Here is a 17,905-nt window from a genome sequence, read left to right on the forward strand (position 1 = left end):
CAGCAACTGTAGAAGTTAAATTCATCATGACAATCGATAGCAGCCATTATCCCATTGGCACGGATGCGGAGGAGCTATTGGGAGAGCTTTGGTTTGCCTGTGATATATCTATATTTAGGCAGGAGAGAGGCATGGGATCAATATGCTACAGGCAGCTCATATTTCAGCAAGGCAGCAACCAGGGACCAGGAACAAGGGAAGGGGGATGACATGGACTGGGGCAAAATACTGACAAGCAGGTACAGAGGCCATGATGGAAAGGAAAGGTAAGAGGAGGACAGGAGGAGAGGATGGTCCATGTGTGACAGCCTACTACTCCTACAGTATCAGAGAAACTGGTTTTCCATTCCCGCAACTTGTCCACTGACTGTATTTTAATGTTGGGGTCAAGTGGTGCTAAATGATAATACTGCAGCTTTTGATCTCCTTACCTGTCTCTCACTTTTTCTCTCCCAAACTCTGGCCCCCCAAACACACACATGCAGTTGTATTGTCCAACAGTATGTAAACAACCAAAAAGCTACAGTATGAGAAAGGTCTTTAGTCACATCACCCCTCTGTTCCTCTGTCCTGATGATGCAATTGTTAGCAAAGTTAATGAACAGGAAGGATGTTTTAGCTGAAGTTAGGGCACAACTCGACCCCCTGTCTCATGAATAATCTGAGTGTGTGTCACAGAGCGGAGACGTGTGTACCCTCAACGCCCAATGAATGGCTATTACAGATGGTGCTCTCTCTAATCACCTGTTCCGCAGAAGAAGAAGGAAGAGAGCAGGATGATAATGACGCACGGTGACTCTGTCCAGAGGAGCGAATTCAAAACCAGAGAATAATAAAACTCATTTCAAACTGGGGGGAACAATGCACCAACAATCTGGCCTTTAAGGCCAACACAACAACACAAAGTCAGGGGTGGGGAAACTATTTGAGCTTTTGAAAACTTTGGCAGCACTCTGAGTGGCCTTTCATCTCTTCACTTGGGTAGCTAAGGTGTTACCTGGGTAACCTTTTGACCCGCGGTGCACCCTCTCCGACGCTCGATAAGACGCCTCCACCATAGATGACGGCTTCACGTTATTACAATAAACTGTGCTTCTGCCCGTGTATCTACCCTCCCTGTCATAATCCTCAGTGGTTTGCCCTTTACTTTTTCAAAGGCAGCCTGCGGGGCAGAATTGCCCTGTGTTGAGTGGAAGCTGACAGTGAATAAGTTCCCCTCTCGTCTGATGCCTTTTATCTCTGAGATCATACTCGGAGCAGGTCAAGATCAATGCTGCTCCCTGCAAATCGGGGAAACACACTCCGCTCTGCTAACTCACTCTACACACTCATATATCCCTCCAACAGTTTCATTAAAAGTTTTAGGTTCGGGTCCATGTGTGTTTTCAGACACCTCAGGGTGGCAGTAGATCGCCACACCAGGAGATTATGGGGTTATGCCAACACTATTACACAACTGGATATAGGCTGTGATATAGAGAGGTACAGTACGATGTGAGAGAAACATGACAAGACTGATTAGGTGACATTGGGTGGCTTTTGTTTCAGTGGCCTTGGCAAGTTACTTTAAAACTGTGTTGCATTCAGCTTTTATTGTATCCCTTCTATCTTTCTATCTAATCTGGTCCTGGGGAACTTAGTTTTCTGGGTCTGCTGAGGGGGAACAAACTGAACAAATTACAAGGATGTAGCCAAAGACAAGGGCAAGGTATGACAGGGTGATAAATTACTTTATATGAGGAATCAGACAGGATACTGCAAACATCTCTGAACTGCACAACAACAGAAATCAATACAGTCCATGGCTTAGAATTAATGCACCCCATATTGACTAAGCTCAAAACAAAACCCTAGTCCTGAGGGTCAGAAACAAAACCCTAGTCCTGAGGGTCAGAAACAAAACCCTAGTCCTGAGGGTCAGAAACAAAACCCTAGTCCTGAGGGTCAGAAACAAAACCCTAGTCCTGAGGGTCAGAAACAAAACCCTAGTTCTGATGGTCAGAAACAAAACCCTAGTCCTGAGGGAGGAATTAAGTCTCATATTAAACTGTTTCATGGCTGCATTATAACATTAAATCAAAGCTCATTTTATTGGTCGCATACACATTTTAGCAATGTTATTGCAGGTGTAGTGAAATGCTTGTGTTCCTAGCTCCAACAGTGCAGTAATATCTAACAATACACAATAATACACACACATCTAAAAGTAAAATAATGGAATTAAGAAATATCTAATTGTAACGGCTGTTGAATGGAGTAGACCAAGGTGCAGTGTGGTTAGTGCTCATCTTTGAAATTTAATGGAAAAGAGAACACTTTACAAAATAAACAAACGACAACAGCCAAACATTTCTGTCAGGTAACAAATGACTAAACAGAAAATAACCACCCACAAAACCCAAAGGAAAACAGGCTGCCTAAGTATGGCTCCCAATCAGCAACAACGATATACAGCTGTCCCTGATTGAGAGCCATACCCGGCTGAAACAAAGAAATACCAAACATAGAAAAAAGGACATAGAATGCCCACCCCAACTCACGCCCTGACCAACCAAAATAGAGACATAAAAGGATCTCTAAGGTCAGGGCGTGACACTAATATTAGGACGAGCAATATACAGTATAAATATATATGGGATGGGATGTATAGACATTATGGACAGTATGTTGATAGAATATTTAGTGTATATGTAGAATACGTAGGATAGAATAGTAAATATACAGCAATAGTTGAATAGGATGGCCTTGACTAGAATACAGCATATTGTCACGCACTTCTTTGTCTTCTGACGATATTGCGAAATCGTCATCTGAAAAGGTAGACCAAAACGCAGCAGGCATGCGGTTGTTCATTTTGAACATTTAATTAAATCAAGAACAATCTCCCACCAATAACAAACACACCCTAATATATGGGACTCTCAATCAAAGGCAAATAGACAACACCTGCCTTCAACTGAGAGTCCCAACCCCAATTAACCAAACATAGAAACAGACATACTAGACTAACCATAGAATACATGAAAACCAAACAGTGCCCAAAAACCCCGGAATACTTAAATCAAATGCCCCTTCAACAAACACACCACCCCGAACCACATGAAACGAATACCCTCTGCCACGTCCTGACCAAACTACAATACCAATTAACCTTATACTGGCCAGGACGTGACACATATACATATGAATAATAACTTTCCTCCCAAAACAACTGAAACTATTATTTATCAATATTAAATATTTAAATAAGAGAGTTTTAAGGCGTCTGAAAAGGAAATGATGTCCTCCTCCTCACTCATTTCGTGGGAAGTTTTCCCAGGTCACACCAGTTGAGGCCGGCCGCTCTCAGTCATTTCTGCCTGGACGTCTCTCCAAATATTTCTGGGTCACCCCCTCTGTTTATTTGGGTCCTGGGGGTTGCATTTCAGAGACTGGCGAGTGATGTTGCTGACTGATTTTTAGTAGGCCTAAAAGGGCAGTAAACTATCTGTTGAATCTACACTGAGTGTGCCAAACATTAAGAACACCTGCTCTTTCCATGGCATAGACTGACCAGGTGAATCCTGGTGAAAGCTATGATGCCTTATTGATGTCACTTGTTAAATCCACTTCAACCAGTGTAGATGAAGGGGAGGAGACAGGTTAAATAATTATTTTTAAGCCTTAAGACAATTGAGACATGAATTGCGTATGTGTGCCATTCAGAAGGTGAATGGGCAAGACAATATATTTAAGTGCCATCCAGACAACTTGACACAACTGTGGGAAGCATTGGAGTCAACATGGGCCAGCATCCCTGTGGAACACATTTTACACCTTGTGGCGTCCATGCCATGACAAATTGAGGCTGTTCTGAAGGCAAAATGGCTTCTGTCCTCCGTCCTATTACAGATCCGAGCAGTAGAGGTAGAAGTCTATTCCTGCCACAGCTAGAGCTCTCACCCAATGGGATCAGTCTGAGCGACACTTCAACAAGATGGATGTTAGGCATGGAGCTTCAAACCGAGCGTGTTGGGCCCAGACATCATTGGGGCCAAAATGAGTAAAGGGTTGTAGCCCTTCTCCTGCCCCCACCTAATACGAGGTGCTGCCTGGGTGACAGGAGCCCATAAATAACCAAGCTAGCGTGCCAAAGGAACACACTCACCTGAACACCGACATGGACACAGCACAGCAGAATGCCATGGCAGGAGAGAACAGGGCACAAGACCGCAATAAATGCCCTACATCTTTGTAATGTCACAGGACAAGGGAGTGTGTGTGTGTGTGTGTGTGTGTGTGTGTGTGTGTGTGTGTGTGTGTGTGTGTGTGTGTGTGTGTGTGTGTGTGTGTGTGTGTGTGTGTGTGTGTGTGTGTGTGTGTGTGTGTGTGTGTGTGTGTGCGAGAGAATGAAGAACAAACACCATTGTAAATACAACCCATATTTATGTTTATTTATATTCCCTTTTGTACTTGAACTATTTGCACATCGTTATAACTCCTGAGTGGCGCAGCGGTCTAAGGCACTACATCTCACAACCGGCTGTGATTGGGTCCCGTAGGGCGTCGTCCAGGTTATGGTTTAGCCGGGGTATTGTTTAGCTGTCATTGTAAATAAGAATTTGTTAACTGACTTGCCTAGTTAAATAAAGGTTAAATACATTTTTTTTAATAACACTGTACGTAGCCATAATATGACATTTGAAATGTGTCTATTTCTTTGACACTTGTGGGTGTAATGTTTCCTGTTCATTCTTGATTGTTTAATTCACTTTTATTGATTTGCTATTTCATTTGCTTTGGCAATGTAAACATTTGTTTCCCATGCCAATAAAGCCCTTTGAATTGAATTGAGAGAGAGAGAGAGAGAGAGAGAGCGAGAGAGAGAGAGAGAGAGCGAGAGAGAGAGAGAGAGAGAGAGAGAGAGAGAGAGAGAGAGAGCGAGAGAGAGAGAGAGAGAGCGAGAGAGAGAGCGAGAGAGCGAGAGAGAGAGAGAGCGAGAGAGAGAGAGAGAAAAAAGGATTAGGCCACAGACAACACAATTAAACTATATTCACAAAATCATTTTATTCTTCATTCTGAAGCTTACCCCTAATCTCATTAAACATGCCTTTCATGTCTCAAAGTAAGGTTATCAGAGACTCAATATTTTGAATGGTCAGCCTTCCCACTGGTTAAAAACTTGTTGAAGCAAAGTTGTAATTTCAACCAAAAGATTATATGTGATCACATTGATTTAACGTGGGAAACTGATTGAATTTGCAAAAAGTAATCAATGTAAGTGAATTTTGTATTTTTTTCACCCAACTTTTAAATTAAATCCAATGACAGGTTGAAATGTTTTGTTGATTTCACATTGGATTCGCATTAGTTGACAACTCAAACAAACGTAAATAAAAACTAGACGTTGTGCCCACTGGGTTGTCTCCGAATTTGGCAAATCAGCTCATACAAAATTACAAATCACTGCAATAGATTTAGCATGTAAACAGGCCCTCATTATTATGAGTCATTCTCCCATCAGCAGCCTCCACTGGATCCAGTATGAGGGAGAAGGGGATACATGTATTGAATTTAAAGAGCATACTGAGTAGAACATCATTAGATACAGTCATATATTTTGTTATATTTTTTAAGAGAAATGGGGCTGGCATATAGGATTTACAGTAGTTTCTCCGTGTCTCTGGGCCACACTCCAGTACAGTAGGTGGCGGTAATGCACCATGACGTTGGATGCCAGCCGCCAATAAACCCACCGAAGAAGAGATTTCTGGTGATCCGCACGTTACTCATGGACGTCACGCGGAAATACATTAAACAAAGATGGCAGCGTCCTTGATAAGCAAATGTTGACCGCAGTGAAGTGTCAAACATACCCCATAGTGGTAATTCATACTCAGAACGGCGACGTGAAAGCTGACAATAGAAAGAAGACTTTGAACAGCTAACATGCAAAAAAGAGAATTCACTGCTTCGCTAGTGGTAATGTCTTCATTTCCTCCATCATGTAATACCACACTGCTCGTCTTATTTTGCTTGCAATAATAATTAAGCTAACTTGCAAGCAAGCAATTTGTCTGTATTTCGACTAATTTACTAGCCAAAACGATTTTGCATTATTGCCTAAACAAGTGCCCACGATAATGTTGCTTGCTACCTGTCACTAGTCTTCAGCACCGCTGATATCAAAGGTTTGGCTCACAATGAACTGTCACCCTCATTTGGAAGGTCAGGAATGGATTAGGAAGCATTGGCACCACCATTAGTTAGCTGAAAATTCTCAGCTACAACACCACTTGACCTTTTCAAGTGTGTTATTTTATGCAGTGTTGTGTGTCATTCTGCAAGTGTGCTTACTGTGCTTGCTATATTATGGTAAAGATTGTCAGTGGTTATCATGGGTGAGTTTGAAGGAAAGCAGAAGGGTAAACTCAGCACAGTTTGATAGAGACCTTATGATCTGTCTCACCCATTCTCATAGTCAACATTGCAAAACTTTTAGAGCCTTATTTCCTTTGCACCAAAGTTTAAGGGCTCCCGAGTGGCGCCACGGCCTAAGGCACTGCATCTCAGTGCTAGAGGCATCCCTACAGACCATGGTTCATATCAGGCTGTATCACCACCGGCCGTGATTGGGAGTCCCATAGGGCGGTGCACAATTGGCCCAGCATCGTTAGGGGTTGGCTGGGGTAGGCCATCATTGTAAATAAGAATATGTTCTAAACTGACTTGCCTAGTTAAATAAAGGTTCAAATGTGTGCACCTATTTCAGAAGGGAAAATGACGAAGACATTCAACAGCCACTTCACTCCATTAACTACTATGGTATTACAAAGCAAATACTAGGCTATGTAACAACATATTGGTTGAGTCACTTCTCCGTACCTTCAGGCTCTGATCAATCCCTACACCCAAACAAGGGCACTGCGTTCATCCACCTCTGGCCTGCTGGCCTCCCTACCTCTGAGGAAGCACAGTTCCCGCTCAGCCCAGTCAAAACTGTTCGCTGCTCTGGCACCCCAATGGTGGAACAAGCTCCCTCACGACGCCAGGACAGCGAAGTCAATCACCAGCTTCCGGAGACACCTGAAACCCCACCTCTTTAAGGAATACCTGGGAAAGGATTAAGTAATCCTTCTACCATCCCCCCCGAAAAAATAAATATATATAGATGTACTATTGTAAAGTGGTTGTTCCACTGGATATCATAAGGTGAATGTGCACCAATTTGTAAGTCGCTCTGGATAAGAGCGTCTGCTAAATGACGTAAATGTAAATATTGACACAATGCCGTATACTGAGTAATTACCATGCTAATACACAGTTATAAGAGCAACTTAATATAAAGTGCCTTATGATCTTATTCCTAAATGTGTGCATTGTATGACCATCTGGGTTAGACTCTGGGTCGTCTGCAGACTGCAGGACTATGCAAGCCCGCTGAGCTAAAGTCTTGGTATTTGCCTGGGAAACTAATGCAAATTTCCAGGTCAGGAATGGAACTCATCACGGGACTGTGGTCCACAAAATCACTTCCTTTACAGGTGTAAATGTTGCACTGGGCCAAAGGGGTTGGGCAGTACCCAAATATAATGTCATGGTGAGCCTATTGCTCATCCATAATTATTTGAGTTAGTACCAGCATCATGGAAAACATTCAGAATGGTCTCATTCCTAATTATTTCCAAATGGGATAAAAGTAGGGAAAGACAGTAACGTATCCAACTGTTCAAGGACATGTTTGTTATGGTGATGGCTCAGTGTGGGAGCAAAAACAATGGCTCTTTGTTGAATACCTTATCACTATGCTGTCAGAATATCTCTTAAGTCACTCAGAGGTAGGTAGGTGTAGGTGTGTGTGCGTGTATTTTGATTTTTGTATGAATGTGAGTTGAGTTTCCCGGATGAGTGTTTGTCTCTGTGTGTCATCTCTCTCTGCTAGGCAGGGGACTATGCAGTGTTTATGAGTTGCCTGAAGATGACTGTGTTTGTTCGCTACATGCTAGGCGGGGGGCTGTGCTGGGATGTGCGTGGACCTTACCCTCTTCCCCCTGGACACCATTAAGACCAGACTGCAGAGCCAGCAGGGCTTCACCAAGGCTGGGGGTTTCCGGGGCATCTATGCAGGGGTTCCATCTGCTGCCATCGGCTCTTTCCCCAATGGTGAGTCACTTATTATTAGTCTCTGTCACCACTAAGACCCCACAGAAAGACTACCTGTTGACACACCATAATAAAGCTTACACATGGAGAGCATCTGATTGGCTAGTTTATTCATGTTTATTCAAAGAACCGCTTCAATAATTAAGTAAATACATGAAACAAACATTTTATTATTGTTAGCCTTTTCCTTGTACGACCAGCCTATGTTTGCCCACAACTGTTGATTGATTAAATAATTTGAATAATAAAATGAGAGCAGCTCACAAGCTTATTAATGAGATGGGAAAGGCTACACGGACACCTCTGGTGCCAAAATTGATGACGTACAGTACCAGTCAAAAGTTTGGACACACCTACTCATTCAAGGGTTTTTCTACATTCTACATAGTAGAACAATAGTGAAGATATGAAAACTATGAAATAACACGTATGGAATCATGTAGTAACCAAAAACGTTACACAAGTCAACATTTAGCCACCCTTTGCCTTGATGACAACTTTGCACACTCTTGGCATTCTCTCAACCAACTTCATGAGGAATACTTTTCCAACAGTATTGAAGGAGTTCCCACATATGCTGAGCATTTGTTGGCTGCTTTTCCTTCACTCTGGAGTCCTACTTATCCCGAACCATCTCAATTGGGTTGAGGTCGGGTGATTGTGGAGGCCAGGTCATCTGATGCAGCACTCTATCACTCTCCTTCTTGGTCAAATAGCCCTTACACAGCCTGGAAGTGTGTTGGGTCATTGTTCTGTTGAAAAACAAATGATAGTCCCACTAAGCGCAAACCAGATTGGATGGTGTATCGCTGCTGAATGCTGTGGTAGCCATGCTGGTTAAGTGTGCCTTGAATTCTAAATAAATCACAGACAGTGTCACCAGCAAAGCACCATCACACCTCCTCCATGCTTCACCGTGGGAACCACACATGCAGAGATCATCCGTTCACCTACTCTGCGTCTCACAAAGACACGGCGGTTGGAACCAAACATTTCCAATTTGGACTCCAGACCAAAGGACAGATTTCCACCGGTCTAATGTCCATTGCTGGTGTTTGGCCCAAGTAAGTCTCTTCTTCTTATTGATGTCCTTTAGTAGTGGTTTCTTTTCAACAATTTGACCATGAAGGCCTGATTCACACAGTCTCCTCTGAACAGTTGATGTTGAGATGTGTCTGTACTTGAACTCTGTGAAGCATTTATTTGGGCTGCAATTTCTGAGGCTGGTAACTCTAATGAACGTATCCACTGCAGCCAAGGTAACTCTGGGTCTTCCATTCCTGTGGCGGTTCTCATGAGAGCCAGTTTCTTCATAGCGCTTGATGGTTTTTGCGACTGCACTTGAAACTTAGAATGTTTTTGAAATGTTCCGTATTGATTGACCTTCATATCTTAAAGTAATGATGGACTGTCATTTCTCTTTGCCTATTTGAGCTATTATTACCATAATATGGACTTGGTCTTTTACCAAATAGGGCTATCTTCTGTGTACCACCCCTACCTTGTCACAACACAACTAATTGGCTCAAACGCATTAAGAAGGAAAGAATTTCCACAAATTAACTTTTATCAAGGCACACCTGTTAATTGAAATGCATTCCAGGTACTACCTCATGAAGCTAGTTGAGAGAATGCCAAGAGTGTGCCAAGCTGTCATCAAGGCAAAGGGTGGCTACTTTGAAGAAGCTCAAATTAAAAAAAAAAGTTTGATTTGTTTAACACTTTTTTGGTTACTACATGATTCCATGTGTGATATTTCATAGTTTTGATGTCTTCACTATTATTCTACAATCTAGAAAATATTTAAAAAATAAAAAGTACACTTTAATGAGTAAGCATTGCATTTTTCTACGGCTGGCCATGCTTTCCACCTGGCTACCCCAACCCCGGTCAACAGCACTGCACCCCCTACAGTAACTCGCCCAAGCCTTCCCCATTTCTCCTTCTCCCATATCCAGTCAGCTGATGTTCTGAAAGAGCTGCAAAATCAGGACCCCTACAAATCAGCCGGGCTAGACAATCTGGACCCTTTCTTTCTAAAATTATCTGCCGACATTGTTGCAACCCCTATTACTAGCCTGTTCAACCTCTCTTTCGTGTCGTCTGAGGTTCCCAAAGATTGGAAAGCAGCTGCGGTCATCCCCCTCTTTAAAGGGGGGGACACTCTTGACGCAAACTGCTACAGACCTATATCTATCCTACCCTGCCTTTCTAAGGTCTTCGAAAGCCAAGTTAACAGATTACCGACCATTTCGAATCCCACCGTACCTTCTCCACTATGCAATCTGGTTTCAGAGCTTGTCATGGGTGCATCTCAGCCATGCTCAAGGTCCTAAACGATATCTTAACCGCCATCGAAAAGAAACAATACTGTGCAGCCGTATCCATTGACCTGGCCAAGGCTTTCTACTCCGTCAATCACCACATCCTCATCGGCAGACTCAACAGCCTTGGTTTCTCAAATGATTGCCTCGCCTGGTTCACCAACTACTTCTCTGATAGAGTTCAGTGTGTCAAATCGGAGGGCCTGTTGTCCGGGCCTCTGGCAATCTCTATGGGGGTGCCACAGGGTTCAATTCTTGCGCCGACTCTTTTCTCTGAATACATCAATGATGTCGCTCTTGCTGCTGGTGATTCTCTGATCCACCTCTATGCAGACGACACCATTCTGTATACTTCTGACCCTTCTTTGGACACTGTGTTAACAGCCCTCCAGACGAGTTTCAATGCCATACAACTCTCCTTCCGTGGCCTCCAACTGCTCTTAAATACAAGTAAAACTAAATGCATGCACTTCAACCGATCGCTGCCCGCACCTGCCCGCCCATCCAGTATCACTACTCTGGACGGTTCTGACTTAGAATATGTGGACAACTACAAATACCTAGGTGTCTGGTTAGACTGTAAACTCTCCTTCCAGACTCACATCAAACATCTCCAATCCAAAGTTAAATCTAGAATTGGCTTCCTATTTCGCAACAAAGCATCCTTCACTCATGCTGCCAAACATAGCCTCATAAAACTGACCATCCTACCAATCCTCGACTTCGGCGATGTCATTTACAAAATAGCCTCCAATACCCTGCTCAATAAATTGGATGCAGTCTATCACAGTGCCATCTGTTTTGTCATCAAAGCCACATATACTACCCACCACTGCGACCTGTACACTCTCGTTGGCTGGCCCTCGCTTCATACTTGTCGCCAAACCCACTTGCTCCAGGTCATCTACAAGACCCTGCTAGGTAAAGTCCCCCCTTATCTCAGCTCACTGGTCACCATAGCAGCACCCACCCGTAGCACGCGCTCCAGCAGGTATATCTCACTGGTCACCCCCGAAGCCAATTCCTCCTTCGGCCGCCTCTCCTTCCAGTTCTCCTCCCTTATCTCACCTCATTTGCTCACTTTGTATATAGACTTATTTTTCTACTGTATTATTGACTATGTTTGTTTTACTCCATGTGTAACTCTGTGTTGTTGTATGTGTTGAACTGCTTTGCTTTATCTTGGCCAGGTCGCAGTTGTAAATGAGAACTTGTTCTCAACTTGCCTACCTGGTTAAATAATGGTGAAATAATAAAATAAAAAGTAGGTTTGTCCAAACTTTTGACTGATACTGTACTTCATCAATTTGAGCACCAGACGTGTCTGTATAGCCTCTCTCTCTCTGTCTCCCCACTCTTTCTCTCTCGCCTTCCCCCCTCTCTCTCATGCGCACGCTCACTTTCACGCTGGTGCTGTACGTCATCAATTTGGGCACCAGGCGTGTCTGTCTTTCTCTTTCTCTCTCTCGCTCACGCTGACACTCACACTCACTCTCCCAATTCAATTCAAGGGCTTTATTGGCATGGGAAACATGTTGGCATTGTAAGTAGATAATAAACAAAAGTGAAATAAACAATAAAAATGAACAGTAAACATTTCACTCACAGAAGTTCCAAAATAATAAAGTCATTTCAAATGTCATATTATGTCTATATACAGAGTTGTAACGGTGTGTCACTCTTTCTCTCTCTCTACCCACCCTCTCTCTCACTCTACCCACCCTCTCTCTCTCTCACCCCTACTCACCCTTCTTCTCCACTCCCTCCAACCCTCTATCTCTACCCTCCTTCCAACCCCTCACATTTTCTCACTCTACCCAGTGTTATTAATTGCTGTATGCAGGTTGACTAATGGTCCCTAAACTGTGACGGTTCTGCTTGGTTTCAGCTGCTGCGTTCTTCGTCACTTATGAAAGCACCAAGTCCATGCTCGGAGCCCACGGAGCCCTCTCAGCCCCACACATGGCACCTGTCACTCACATGCTTGGTGCATCCCTGGGAGAAGTAGTATGTCTGCCATCCACTTTCTTTCTTTCTCTTGCATGCATCACAGTCCAAATGCAGCATGCTTGTTTACATAATTGCCTGAAAATTTCACAGACAAATATGCGCTGGGTTAGAATGTGGTTTTGGCTGTCGGCCTCGGGCCCAGCTGGGTCCTTGGGGTCCTTGGGCGTCTTAGCATTTCGCCACCAGCTGGGTAAATAAGAGCTCATTATTGGCTATTGACTTAGCTGTTTTCCACGCGAGGCCCCAGACTCCCTCAATTTTGTCTGGGGATTTGGGCTTTAAAGCGGTGAGGAGCGGCACAATTTCCTCTGTTGATCCAGTCCTAATCGCTCACTGCCAAGGAATCCGTCCCTTTGGGGCTGGCTGTTCACGTTGGCATGGGAGGAGGGGTTTCTCCTGTCTTCTCCTGCCACCATCTCCATCTCCACCACCTCCACTAGTACTGGTTCTTAGTATTCATGGCTTTTGGATAGATGTCATTTAAAGTTTTACATGTTTATGAAATGCCTCTTCCAATTGTATTGTGAAACATTGTAAACATTTTCTGTTGTATTTTTGTTCAGTCAGCGGTGAGGTCAGTGCTGCTTTTAACCCGTAACCCGCTACTGGGGATTTGAGCACTTCAAAAGGGGAAGCCGTGGAGCAGAGCAGGGGTGGTGCCCCGCTGCATTCTGAGTACGTGTTACGTGATTCAAAGGGAGTAATCTCCCGGCTTACTCATAAAGACCTAACCCAGGGCAGCCCAGAGAGACACCGACAAGCAAAAAACATCTTCCAGATTACGCAACTGTTTCCAAATGTCATTCTGTCTTCTACCTATGATGCATATTTGGAGTTGAATACACATGGAAATGACATGTTTTTTATTTGAATTACACTATATATACTTCAAATGAGTGGATTGGGCTATTTCAGCCACACCCGTTGCTGACAGGTGTATAACATGGAGCACACAGCCCTGCATTCTAATCTAATTTATGGGCTCCCTAGTGGCGTAGCGGTTTAAGGCACTGTATCTCAGTGCAAGAGGCATCATTACAGTCTCTGGTTCAAATCCAGGCTGTATCACATCCGGATGTGATTGGGAGTCCCATAGGGCGGCGCACAATTGGCCCAGCGTCATCCAGGGTAGGCATCATTGTAAATAAGAATTTGTTCTTAACTGACTTGCCTAGTTAAATAAAGGTTAAATAAAAAAAAATCTCCATAGACAAACATTGGCAGTAGAATGGCCTTACTGAAGAGATCAGTAACTTTCATCGTGGCACCGTCATAGGATGCCACCTTTACAACAAGTCAGTTCGACAAATGTTTGCCCTGCTAGAACTGCCCCGGAAACTGTAAGTGTTGTTATTGTGAAGTGAAAATGTCTAGGAGCAACAATGGCTCAGCCGCGAAGTGGTAGGCTACACAAGCTCACAGAACGTGAAGGCCAAGTGCTGCAAAAAATGTCTGTCTTCGGTTGCAACACTCACTACCGGGTTCCAAACTGCCTCTGGAAGCAATGTCAGCACAATAACTGTTCGTCATGAGCTTTATGAAATGTGTTTCCGTGGCCGAGCAGCTGCACACAAGCCTAAGATCACCATGCGTAATGCCAAGCTTTGGCTGGAGTGGTGTAAAGCTCGCCGCCATTGGACTCTGGAGCAGTGGAAACGCATTCTCTGGAGTGATGAATCACACTTCACCATCTGGCAGTCCAACGGACGAATCTGAGTTTGGCGGATGCCAGGAGAACACTACCTGCTCGAATGCATAGTGCCAACTGTAAAGTTTGGTGGAGGTGGAATAATGTCTGGGGCTGTTTTTCATGGTTCGGGCTAGGCCCCTTAGTTCCATGAGAGTAAATCTTAACGCTACAGTATACAATAACTGTGCTTCCAAGTTTGTGGCAACTGTTTGAGGAAGGCCCTTTCCTGTTTCAGTATTACAATGCCCCCACCACAAAGCAAGGTCCATACAGAAATGGTTTGTCGAGGTCAATGTGGAAGAACTTGAATGGCCTGCACAGAGCCCCAACCTCAACCCAATCTAACACCTTTGGGATGAATTGGAACGCCAACTGTGAGCCAACCTAATTGCCCAACATCAGCGCCCGACCTCACTAATGCTCTTGTGGCTGAATGGAAGCAAGTCCCTGCAGCAATGTTCCAACATCTAGTGGAAAGCCTTCCTAGAAAAGTGGAGGCTGTTATAACAGCAAAGGGGGGACCAACTCCATATTACACTACAAGACCACATACTTTTGGTCTTGTAGTGTATCTCAGATCCCTAGATAATCATTGTATCAATTACAAAATTCTAAACAAAAAAATTGAATTTGCCTTAGACTTAAAGTAACTTTTTCAAAGTGCCCTTGTCTCTGCCCTAGATAGAGGTTGAGTTAGAACTGAGTTGGTAATCTTTGTGACCTGTGCAGTCATCATTAAGGAGATAATTAAATACACTGTATATCCCTGAGTTAAAGCCCTCAGCCTCTGTCTTAGAGTCCTGTCTCCACCTCCAAGTTTCAGTTTAAAGTTTAAAGTCTGGTAGCAGCAGTTGTGATGTGTGTGTAGCATGAATGTATATGTGGGCATGTGTGCATGTGTGTTAGGGTGCGGAGAATCAGAGCAGGTGGTCAGTCCAGTTCAAGTGTTCAGCAGTCTGATGGCTTGTAGATACCAACAGGCTCAGAGACCGTTTCTATCAGACCTCATGCTCTGATACCGTCTGCCCAACACTAAGGGAGAGAACAGCTTTGAGTAGATATCCTGGATGGGTGGGAGCATGGTCCCTTGCGGCCGTGGTCGGAGCAATACCCGTACCAGGCCTTGATGCAACCAGTCAGGACGCTCTCGATGGTGCAGCAATAGTATTTCGAAAAGGGTTGGCCTGCCTAATTTCTTCAGCTGCCTTAGGAAGTAGAGACGCTGTTGCGCCCTCTTAACAAGAGTGGTGGTGTTGGTCCATGACAAGTCCTCAGGGATGTGGACGCCTCTAGCAGGGCAACTCTCTACTGCAATCATCCAATCTGACAGGTCACCCTGTGCCCTATGACAGAGGGTATATATGAATCTTTGTATTTATCATGTCTTTTAGATCTATGGCTGCCTCAAATTCCTATTTTCGTCTTTAACTTCTGTTCTTGTACCCAACATGATGAGAAGTTGAGCTTCAGGAGAGGTTTGCCAGAGGCTCTGTCTCACACACACACACACACACACACACACACACACACACACACACACACACACACACACACACACACACACACACACACACACACACACACACACACACACACACACAGGTCATCAGGCCCCATCTTTGCTCATCTCCTGCACTTCTCTTAACTTGCTTTGTGTGAATACAGATCAGGCCCACCTTGTCACCACCAAATGAAAACATCAGAATCCCATTATGTTCCCCCCCTTCTCCACATTACCTTAACCTTCCTTTACTTCTGTCTGTTGTCAGGCTGGCGCAGAGCACATATGCCAGTTAGATTCTTCCATTCTCTCTCTCTCTTTCACTGTCTCTGCTTTGCTCTTTTGCTCTCTCTCTCTCTTTCTCTCCCTCCCTCTCTTGATGATTCTCTGTCAGCAGCTGGCTGCAGGTATGGCCTCACAAACGCCAGAATGAGGTGTGATTTGGTCCTAGTCAAAACTCAGGGGACTCCATTTAGTTGTGTTATGCCACCTGTGTGCAGGTTGGAACATTCTGGACTAGAGGCACACAATCAGGATTCAAGTTTTGTCAGGGACAATCACGATTTACCACAGAAGATTTTTCTTTAGTTCACGTATTTCATCATCATAGGGGAATCGTGGGTGACCTCGTTCTCCAAGGTTTGTTGCAGACGACAACTCTCTATTGTCTACTTTTTGCAACCTTTCTAACAGAAAGAGAAGAGGAAACAAATAAAGAAACAACCAAAGACAGAGAGGAGGAGGAGGAAGGAAAGAGAGAATAGGAGATAAGCCTCAGCTCCATTGTTTTAGTGACTGTCCCTCCCATAAAGAATGGTGGAACTGATGGTGTCTGTCAGGGGCTAGCAGGTGGTTATCCAACTATTATATCACATTTATCTTCATTCCCATTCGCCCGACACAGTCCCTGAAAGCTCATTTGTCAAGCGGAGGGAGCAGCTTTCTTGCATTTATAAAGCTTGTCTCTTGGAGGATGTACTGGGAAACGGAGTGTGTGACATGACAAGGGGGGCGGGACGGGGTGGCGACTGGCAGCTACTTAACTTGGCACAGCCTGGAATAATCCATGCATGGGCTCCCTGAAGAGACGGCAGTATGTGATTTATTGGGTGTGCATCATCCTCATCTCTCCCTCCTCACCCCGCCTCAAATTGAGTTGTGCTCCAAATTGGATGTTTGATGAAAATGCACGGTGTCAGTGGGAGATTGGCTCAGCCATATCTAATATGACTATCCAGCCTGTGTCTGTTGGTCGTCATGTGTAGAAATTGCCCAGTGCCGTCTGTCATTGAGGTGTTTCTGCAGGACTGCTCCCAGGAGCTTCCTCATAGGTTAAAAAAAACAGATTAGCAGGATTTCAGAGGAAGAGACATAGCTGATGTTTATGCAGTTATTACTACCCGGAGGAGATGTCTGAATGGATGTTCTGATACAATGCTGACTTCCTGTGGGAAATACTGCTGGGCGGCTGAGGTGATCAGGGATGGCCCGGAACGTTCTTTTGGTTTTCTTCCTGATTCTGAAATAACTTCAGTGGAGACAGACAGTGTGTGTGGATTGCCATTGATTGTCTTATGAAAGTTAGACTGAAATGTGTGTTTGGCTAAAGTGAGATTGTGGAAAAAGATTAGCTGCCCTCTATGAACTGCTGAACTACGTCTTTCACTGGTCAAATGGGTCACTGTGTTGGTCTGTGTTTACTGCAAGATCCCCAGGGCTGCAAAATGTTGAGTTCTTCCATCTGTTTGAGTTATTTCATCCTACATCACATTGAGCCTGTCTCTCTCTGCTCACGCCTGAGGCTGCTCCATATGTGTGGATTCCACCCTGTTGCTTTAATGCCAGTTCTTTCTATGTTAGTGAGACAGAGGGTTCTTTTAAAAGTGCCATTGCCAAAAACTTTGAATGACAAATGAATCAGTTGTCTTATCTTCTGTCTGGAGCCTTGCCTATTGTCTCTAAGCCCTTTGTTCTTCTACCTGTGGCTCTCTTTGTCTGTCATCCAGACTGGCCACAGGAGCAGGATTGTAGGCAGGGGATTAACTAGCCATGAGCCGGTTGGAGGGAATGAGGGAGGGAGGGATGAAGGAAGGAAACGACTCAAGCCCTGGATTGATTTGCCTGCATGCTGATTGTTGCGGTGAGCCTTCGTTAATTTCCCCTGTTCCTTCCACAGCGTTTCCCCAGTGATTGAGTGTGGGCTCGTCGGTTGTTGTTTGGTGGCGTCGTGGAATTTGA

The 17,905-nt window shown here is 44.3% G+C and overlaps 1 protein-coding gene across 2 annotated transcripts in view; it reads left to right on the forward strand.

Moving 5' to 3' along the window:
* The first annotated feature begins 5,739 nt into the window (after positions 1–5,739).
* slc25a26 (solute carrier family 25 member 26) overlaps positions 5,740–17,905 on the forward strand; it is an 80,582-nt gene continuing 68,416 nt past the window's right edge. For both annotated transcript variants that reach the window (XM_014133413.2, XM_014133414.2), the window contains exons 1-3: positions 5,740–5,961; positions 7,986–8,142; positions 12,355–12,473. In XM_014133413.2, coding sequence (XP_013988888.1) covers positions 5,929–5,961; positions 7,986–8,142; positions 12,355–12,473 — 309 coding nt within the window. In that variant the 5' untranslated portion in view covers positions 5,740–5,928. The remainder of the gene's footprint in view (positions 5,962–7,985; positions 8,143–12,354; positions 12,474–17,905) is intronic.

This window comes from Salmo salar, chromosome ssa12, assembly GCF_905237065.1.
Source record: "Salmo salar chromosome ssa12, Ssal_v3.1, whole genome shotgun sequence".
NCBI lineage: Eukaryota > Metazoa > Chordata > Actinopteri > Salmoniformes > Salmonidae > Salmo > Salmo salar.